This window comes from Chiloscyllium plagiosum, chromosome 8 (assembly GCF_004010195.1).
Source record: "Chiloscyllium plagiosum isolate BGI_BamShark_2017 chromosome 8, ASM401019v2, whole genome shotgun sequence".
NCBI lineage: Eukaryota > Metazoa > Chordata > Chondrichthyes > Orectolobiformes > Hemiscylliidae > Chiloscyllium > Chiloscyllium plagiosum.
In genome coordinates this window covers 73,748,401-73,758,129 of record NC_057717.1, presented here as the reverse complement: position 1 = coordinate 73,758,129, position 9,729 = coordinate 73,748,401, and the positions used below count along the sequence as shown (strand labels likewise).

Sequence of the window (9,729 nt, the reverse complement as noted above, 5' to 3'; positions counted from 1 at the left end):
CTCGAAATATAATGGAGTTATGGTCACTAAGTCCGGCTCATTCCCTATCACCAAGTGTAGTGTGGTCTCCTGTCTGAATGGATTCTGAAGATATGTCTGAAATACCCTCCTTTACGCATATAAAAAATGCTCTTCACCTGAGTCTCTGAGGAAAGTTGAAGTCACCAACCGCAACTACACTGCATTTTTCACACTCCAGCTCAGCAGCTCTGGAAACATTTGTGAAGAGGAATCAGAGTTCACATTTCGGATTCAGTGACCCAACCTTAGAACCTAGGAAGGGTCACCCTACCCGAAGAATAAACTGTGATTTCTCTTAATCGATAATGGCCCATTCATTTACAATTCAGGTAAATCTTATTTCAGGGAAATTTGCAACTGCAGGTGTTAATCTCAATTGAGTACTTAATACAAGAGATACTTCAGTGAACTGAATTGAATGTTTTGAAAGATGGCTGATTTAATAAAAGTGGTATGTGGGGAAATGATTTGATAGTTTTAGTTGGACGATGCATCCCAATAAAAGCAAACGATATAATCCAAGACATTATAACATTTTTTATTCAACAATTATTTAGTTGGTGGAAGCAGTTGATATGTGTCGAAACATTTTTTATTGACCATCAGAGCTTGATAATAGTCGTGAACTTTTAGGGCCATCATCATACCACTTGCTTTTTGTAATTGATGTTAATCATATAGATTCAACGTTGGACGGTGAAAAAGATGTCTTCAACTATAATAATAACCTCTCAAAGCCACAGCATCATGACAATTAACAGAGAGGATAAAATGCATGCGAATCTTTAAAGTTAAAAAAAAAAACAATTTTAAAGGAAGTTACAAAGAAGCAATGAAAGCCTTTGCCATCCAACACATAAATGAAAAGACCAATGGTCTGCATCTGTCTCAATAACGTTTTATAATGGCAAGTTTGAATTTGAACAAATAGTGAATAACTTTCCCATCAGATTCAAGTTCTGATTTGTAAATTGCACATGAAATTGAATCACAAGTGTTGAATGCTTGGAAGAAACTTTGAAGTGAGCAACAGCACAGAAAATGCTTTGCGGAAGGGAATGCAATAGTTGTTATCAGACGTATCTTTAGGACCAGAACTAAGTGGTCTGCTTCGTTCTGAATTATGTAACTGCAAAAGTCAGATTGTGGCACTTGTTGATATAAACACCAAAGCTGAGTGTCATTAAGGGGAGGAGGAGGGAACATGATAATAATCTTGAATTGGTTTGCACCAGCCTAGCTGTCACAGTGTAGTTTGTCAAAACAGTAAATATGGAATAGATTATAGCTGAGAAAATTCTCATATTTTCAGTATTAGCTTTACTTTAATGATGATAGATCAAGGTGAAAACTGTTACCCAGACGTTGAATGCGTGTCAATTAGATGTTGTTGGCCACAGTGTCAGAATGCATTAAACCACAATTCATACTCTCATATATTCTTCAGTCTACCATTCTCCTCAAGCAAACATTTTACTGGTTATTCCATACAGAACTGGAGATTATATTGGGGGATATCAGGCAGTATGTACTCACTTGTTAATGTTTTAAAAATGTGGCATACACATAATAATGTTACATAAATGAATTTTATGCTATGGAATATAGCACATAAATTTTGTTGGTTTACATTCTGCTGCTTACAGTTTTATTTATTGTATTTATTAAAGAATCTGTTTGACTGGGAAGAGAGTTTGTGACAAGTAACTGGAAAGTTGGGGACTTTCTTACAGGCAGAATAGTTGCATCTTGTGTGTACCTTTTTGACTTTGCTTATCACAGACAGAACCTATTTTCGCTTTATCATACCTTATTTATACCGAATTTCCCTCTCCATTCCTACTTCGCTATGAGTATTTTTTTTTTATCTTTTTTTCTGAAAACTGTTGATGTTGCGCCTCTTTTGCCTCCATCAACAGCTCAAAAAATAAATATTCATTAACCTCTGTGAGTCCTGGAAAAAAGGAATTCATAACCGATTCGAAAAGTTAATTCTGCTTCATTCTCCAAAGATGTTATTGGACAGGTTGTGTTTATGCTTAAGAAAATCGTTTGATTAACGTGCATATTTTAAATGCACTCCTCTATCACCATGATAAAGGCAGCAAGGTATCGAAAGCATATACAGAAATCTCTCGCCAACGTCATTAAAAAAAACCCAAATCGCAATTTCTACCCAATAAAAAGAATAAAAGCTGAGAGGCACAAGAATTTGGGCGCTCAGTCCAAATTTCTGTTAGCAATAACCTGGAAATATACTGTTATTCTTCCCACTACCGTCAGTTTAACACTCAATGCATTCAACATACGCTTTAATGGCACTTTGACAGCATCTTCATCGCAAAAGCTACAGCACATACAAGAAACATGGGCTCACTTTCTGATTAGCCATTTTGGATTCTTAATAAATGGTCGTCTTACCAGCAAAGGTTAAAGAATCTAATAACACAAAACAAAACCTTTCTCAGTAGTGGCTGAATCTTTTCTATTTTGGTCATTCCAGCCTCAAATTGGTAAGTCACTAATGGCAATTGTGTATTGCATTGGGCAGAGGTAATGAAATCTTCTGGAGGGAGTATGGATTCATGCTTCAGGTTTCACTGTGTCAGTCGCTCTTCTAAATTAAAGTTCCATTTCCGGGCAAATGGACACAGCACAGATTCGAGAAATGGCTTATTCACTTATGGGTGAAAAGCGTGTCTCACTGAAGTGCAATGTCAGAAATCAACGTGCATGTGCTTCAATTCACGAGTATTCGTCCTATCAAAGTATTGGATCTTCAGTAAAAGCCAAGTGAGCATAAAGAGTCTGGGGAATAAATCAAAAACGGTTATTATCTGAGAAATAAATGAACAGTGCGCAGCAATACCACAATTCCACCTTATAACCCTTCAGTTGGAAGTATCTTTATCTCCATACAGCCGTTGTTATTTCCAATTAATTTCAACAGATAAGAAGAAATGGATGAGTATTTTCCAGATATCCATGCCGCTCAATGTGTCATGTCTGTACTCATGCATGAGCTTATTTTAAGCCTTTTTACCGCTTGGCACAAACCCAGAACAGAGCAAATGATTCTCACTTCTATCCATAGACATGTTTTAAACAAACCAATCATTACAGCTAGATCTATTGTTCTTCCGTACATGATCTCGATATCTGTATTGGCTGTTCTCAGAATACAATTTCTTTTTATCCTGCAGTCTTTGCATAGAATATACATATTGTAATTATATATAACTGCAGATATTAAATATTAAAATTTCCATTTTCATTTGCTTTCACTGAGAACATAGAACACAGAACATTACAACGCAGTACAGTCCCTTTGAACTTTGATGCTGCACTGATCTGTGAAACGTTTCTGAAGTCCACCTAAGCTACGCTATTCCATTTTCATCCATATGACTATCCAATGAACATTGAAATGCCAATAAAGATGGCGAGTTTACTACTGTTGCAAGGCAATGTATTCCATGCCCCTATTTAGTCTCTGAATAAATAAACTAACTCTGATATCTGTCCTATATCTGCCAACCCAGAATTTAAATCTCTGCACCGTCATGCTAGCCATCACGGCATGGTGGCACAGTGGTTAGCACTGCTGCCTCACAGCGCCAGAGACTCGGGTTCAATTCCCGCCTCAGGCGACTGACTGGAGTTTGCACGTTCTCCCCGTGTCTGCATGGGTTTCCTCCCACCAAAGATGTGCAGGGTCAGGTAAATTGGCCGTACTAAATTGCCTGTAGTGTTAGGTAAGGGGTAAATGTAGGGATATGGGTGGGTTTCGCTTCGGCGGGTCGGTGTGGAATTGTTGGGCCGAAGGGTCTGTTTCCACACTGTAATCTAATCTAAATCACCATCTGAGGAAAATAGCTCTCACTGTCCACCCTGTCTTACCCTCTCATTATTTTATATGTCTCAATTAAGTCACCTCTCAACCTTCTTCTCTCCAACGAAAACAGCTTCAAATTCCTCAGTCTTTCATCGTAAGAACTTCTCTTTGTTCTAGACAACAGCCGAGTAAATCTCCTCTGAAACCTTTCTAAAGCTTCCACATCCTTCCTATAATGAGGCGACCAGAACTGTCCACAATCCTCCAAGTGCTGCCGCATCAGAGTTTTACGCAGCTGCAGCATGAACTCATGGTTCTATAACCCAATGGTCTACTAATAAAGGCTAACACACCGTATGCCGTCTTAAAAACCCGATCAATCTGGGTTGCAACTTCCAGGGATCTATGTGCATGGACTCCGAGGTCTCTCTGCTCGCCCACACTACCACGAGTCTTATAATTAGTCCAGTACTCTGCACGTCTTTTGCTCTTTCCAATGTGAATCACTTCACACTTTTCTGCATTAACCTCCATTTGCCACCTCTTAGCCCTGCTCTTCAGCTTATTTGTCCCTTTGTAAAATGATAAATAGTGGCATCTTGCATTGATTATAAATCTATCACGATAATCGTTTCTGTCAAAAGTTCCATAAAACTAGTGTAAGGATTTACACATTTTGATGAGAAAACGAAAATCAATTTTCATGCACTTACCTCTTGCTTTGCAACATGTATTCGAAATTCTGATTTCTCACTGGTGTTCCAGTTACCTGATGTAACGAAATCAGTTAGATCATTTTAAAATTACATTGCACTAATTAGGTTCCTTGAGGTAAGAATAGAAGAACACAAGAACATGAATAATTTGTAGCATTAAAGGACACATCCTACCTAAGTCACAATTCCTGCAGCGGCATCCCATGAAAACAGTAAGCATCACGACAAGGACAAGCATCACCATTATAGCCCCAGGAAACATCAAAAGGCAAGTGATGTGTGGTGGTTCTAAGGAAGACAGAGATACAGCTAAAATGCACATTAACAACGGATGCGAATGACAGCTCAGGAGACGCATCAATGCAAAAATAGCTGGCGATTCTGGCTCGATTGTGCAACTCATATTTGTCCTGAATTAAATTAAATCGAAGACAGACGGAAACATGGAGAGAGAAAAAAGGAAGGAGAGGCATGCCTGGAAAGAAACAATCGCAGAATCGTAGAGTCATACAGATGTACAACACATAAAGAGGCCGTTCTTTCGAACTTGTCCATGCTATCCATACACCCACTTTAATCCAGTCTTATTTTGCCAGCATCTGGCCCATATCCCTCTAAACGTTGCTATTCATATAACCCTCATGATGGCTTTTAGATATTGTAATTGTAGCAGCGTCCACCATTTCCTCGGGTAACTCACTCCATATACCCATGATCCTCTGCATGAATAAGTTACCTCTCAGTCCCTTTTCAATCTATCCCCTCTCAACTTAAACCTTTTCCCCTACTCTGTAGAAAAGACCTTGGGTCTTCACTCGCCACATGTCCTTCATGATTTTATAAACTTCTGAATGATCACCTCTCTACCTCGGACACTCCAGGCAACATCAACCACAACCATTAATACTTTACCTATAGCTCAAACTCTTCAAACACGGAACCTTCCTTGCAAATCTTTTCTGAACTTTTTAAAGTTTCGAACCTTCCTTGCAAATCTTTTCTGAACTTTTTAAAGTTTCGCACAGCCTCTCTTCATCAGAGAGATCAGAATAGAAGGGAGTATTCCAAATGTGGCCTAAACAATGTCGTGTACAGGTGCAATATTATTTTCAATTACTAGACGCAGTGTACTAACTCACAAGTAGATCAAAAGCCTTCTTTACAATCCTCTCTATGCACGATTCCCATTTTCAGTAGTTGTGAACCTGCACTTCAACGTTCTTTGTTCAGCAACACTCACAGGACCTTACCATTATCTGTATAAGTCCCTCCCTGGTTTGCCTACAAAAATGCAGCACGTCATCTTTATCTAAATTGAACTCCATCTGCCACTCCTTAACCCATTAGCCCATTTGACCAACGTCCAATTGTACATTGAGTTAACCTTCTTGGTTGTCCACTACACCAACAACTTTGGTGACATCTGAACATCTACTAATCATGCCTCCTATGTTCGCATCCAAATCATTTACCTAAATGGAAAAAAAGCAGGGGACATAGCACCAATCCTTGTGGCACACCAATTGTCACAGGCCTTCAATTCAAAAATCAACCATCCACCGCGAGACTCTCTTTTCTACATTCAGGCCAATTATGTTTCCAAATGTCTAACTCTCCCTGCATTCCATGTGATCTTACTGGTGTCCGTTTTATAGAACAACAGAACTTTGCAAGTATCATCCTGTTCGGCAGAATGTACATTTGCAAATTTCTACAAATTGCTGTATTAACGCAAAATCTAAACGTCTGTTTGTACTTCTACATCTGTTTATCTGTTCCAAACAACAGCTGCTTTTCTCGTTTCTGTTGCACATCGTTTCATCCATATTGCCAGTTTTATATTTTCCGTAACAAACAATAATTTGTGTCTGTTGAGAAGGGTGAAGATTTTGAAGTGTGAAGATATTGATGTGTGAGGCACAAATTTATTGAATTACATAAAGTTCACATCGCCTTTCATCATTTAATCTTAAAGTGTTCGCTTAGAAATGCTATCTGAAATATTTTTGACATCAGTTCCATAAATATTTACATCCCTCACAACCAGTCCTCGCCCCAATTTATAACTTTTCATGACTTGAATGGTGATTTGAAGTCAAAATCTTTATCCAAAACCCATTTTGCTTTCCACAACTATATTCAACTAAATAATCCTTAATTATCTCTGTTGGATGAAATATTTTGTGGACTCTTTTTTTCCCAATAGCAGGTGATTGGCGCTATGTGGAAAAAAAGTTCAAATTATGTAAATTCACATAGGCTGATAAGGACCAAAGTGAAGGATAAAAGTTTACATCAGCAAACACAGAGTTGCAAAGCAATATAACAAGTGATGGATTACGCCAAACGAATATTGATTTACTCAAACTTTAAGCATGATGGACCGATATGCTGCTCAATTGCAAATGTATATACATGCAGTGGAGAACATTCAAGAAAATGATTTACTGTAGTGAGACGAGAAGATAATGTTTGAACCAATTAAAATAATTGAAAAACCTATCTTTTGTTGTTGCTCTGAAAGAGGAACTCGGCTTGTGAAATAATTTGATAGGATAGTATTGGACAACATCTTTTGACGTGGACATGAAGCACTCAGATTTCTTAAATACTCGTGGGATAAAGACAGCCAAATATTGTGATAGCTTCATCAAAATAAATATTTTGGAAGATCCTTGAACGAACAGTTAAATAAATGTTAATTTCGTTTTAATCACTGATTGTTTTTAGCTACATTATGTATTTCTGTGATATGAATGCTATGAAACACAGAGAACAATTCAGAAATATTATCAGAGAACGTAGTGAACTCGAATTAGATCATTCTTTTTCCATTTTAAGCAGAAGACGGTCAGACCATGCATTACTTCAACGGATTCTCATAATCATTCAATAAGTTAAATTTCGATTGAGTTATCTGAAGGAGGTAATTGTTTGAAAATTCAGACATTGATGCAAAGAAAGGGAGCACCGTTAATGGATGAAAGCACGTATTATTCACAATAAAATCTAATATTCAAATTAACCCGAAAGATCAACTGTGATGTCCAATATTTACCTCTCTGATATAAGAGCTTTTCACTGACAAGAATTGCAGTTGAGTTGATTTGAACTGAGCAAGTACAGACAGTATCATATTTCCACGCTTCTGCTGGAACTCTGATGTGACTTATGATACTGTATGCCGTGGCAGAATTCATTGTCACAAAATCTGACCAACCCTTAGCATCCCAAGTGGATATATTCCAGTCGATGACAGCAGTATCGGATATCACGTTGCTCACTAAACACATCAATGGGACAAATTCCAAAGGAAACATTTCATCCAGCGGTGTAGACAAAATGATTATTTTGGGTCGGCCTGATGATTTTGGGAGATAACATAAAAATATGAGTTAACGTTGTTGATTATTGATAGTGAAATCTGTAAGTCTGTTGCTATTCTTACCTGTTATGAGGACTTTTGATCCATTTCCGAATACTAAGGGGTTAAGGTACGATTTCCTATTGGAGCAGTAATATATACCAGAATCATTTCTCTGGATATTGCGAATCACAAGCGAATACTCAGTGGATTTGTTGTTCACTTCTCCAGAAAATCTTCCATCTGGAGGTAAGTGCTTGCCCACGGTGTAAACGAATTGCAAACGTTCTCGCAGCTGTTGTTTATACCATAGAACGGCATCATAAATCAACTGACCCGTATGACAATGCAATTTAACTGTGTTTCCAATTGAGACCATCTGATGCGCTGGCATCTGCGGGAACGTTTTCTGAGGGACAGTAACTATAAAACAGAGTGTATTACAAACAATTCTGATGAGCTTCACAAAATTGCCTGCTTAGCACAGATTTTATGGTTGAAGTGTGGAAAGCATCATTTTTCCGGAATGACTATAAATCAAAATAACGAATTATATAAATCGATAATTGAGAAACTTGAATCAATAGGAGGAGAAAGAAATAAAGAACGAAGGAACGATAGAAAGAACCTATACCAGCAATGAAAATACTTATAACTACGGTCATAAATTCAAAGTGGAAAAAATAAGTTTGCACAGAGGGGCAGAGGATGATCTGGCAAATAGCAATTCTATAATTAACGTAATTACTGTTTCCATCACTTTGATGGAAGACTGAATACTGACCCAGAGCTGTAAATTGACTTTTCACCCGGTTCCCCTTTTACAACCCACGAAATATGCTAAAACTGTTTAATTTACAGTCATTTGAGAGTAGAGTTCTTCGTCACAAATAATTCAGCACTTAAGAATTCTCTTGACCAAATTTCTCTTTCATCGTTCACCAGAAGTACACTGAAATTTTAAAGTAAGTCAGTCAAACCTGCCAAAAGCTGAAGCAGCGTGCAGAGAGGTAAGATATTCATTGCCTGTCGGTGAAGTTCTCACTGTGACATTTAAAATGGCTTATTTTCTTTGTGGACCACAGCCTTGAGGCAATACAAACTAAAATGCACAGCTGTAGCAATTATCTTCAGCATTGAAAAGTAGCTGATGGAAAGTACAGAATCATTTACATGATCATTGTGGGTTTCCTGTTTACATGTTAACCATCCCCGTTTGCAAAGGTCATTCGATCACCATGCAGTTTGCTAAAAGAAAAAAAAAAGCTTTTTTTTTCTGCCACCAACTTATCATCATAAATCAACCTTCTGTCTGTTTCATTCCCTCTTGGTTTTGCTCCTATTCATCATCAAATATCTATCACTGGGTGGGTGTCAGCTCCTTTCCGAAGCAAGAGGACATTGTAAATTCACCCTTCCATTAATTGAAGCACAGAAGTCAGAGGCAGTAGCAGTGTCTGTGTTAACTAAATACTGTACACTCTGAGATAGCCTTTCGAATGAGATCTTAAACGAAGGCAACTTTTGTTCTTACAAGAGATCAGAAGCATTATCTTGCCAGACTTTATCAAGAGGTCGAGGTGAATTACCCTGTCAGTCTTAGACGAATCATCTCCAACTTACTTTTTGTTGCATTACTTTTCTGCAAGACTGCTTTATAGCAAATCCTGACGCAGTCCATTAGACCTTGACAACATTTTCAAATCTTAAAAACTTGTCATGCAAGTAGTTTGCAATGTCCTTCCTGCATGAATATGTGTTAACTTTCAACTGTGTTTCTCTCCTTTCTGCTG

The 9,729-nt window shown here is 37.8% G+C and overlaps 1 protein-coding gene across 1 annotated transcript; it reads right to left on the bottom strand.

Annotated features, from left to right (window-relative positions):
- Nucleotides 1–521: 521 nt before the first annotated feature.
- LOC122552145 lies at nt 522–9,059 on the bottom strand. Its single transcript, XM_043694642.1, has 6 exons — nt 8,917–9,059; nt 8,021–8,359; nt 7,631–7,933; nt 4,747–4,860; nt 4,570–4,625; nt 522–2,829 (listed from the first exon to the last, which is right to left on the bottom strand). The coding sequence occupies exons 1-6, from the start codon at nt 8,957–8,959 to the stop codon at nt 2,785–2,787; spliced, it is 900 nt and encodes a 299-aa protein (XP_043550577.1). The 5' UTR covers nt 8,960–9,059; the 3' UTR covers nt 522–2,784.
- Nucleotides 9,060–9,729: the final 670 nt, after the last annotated feature.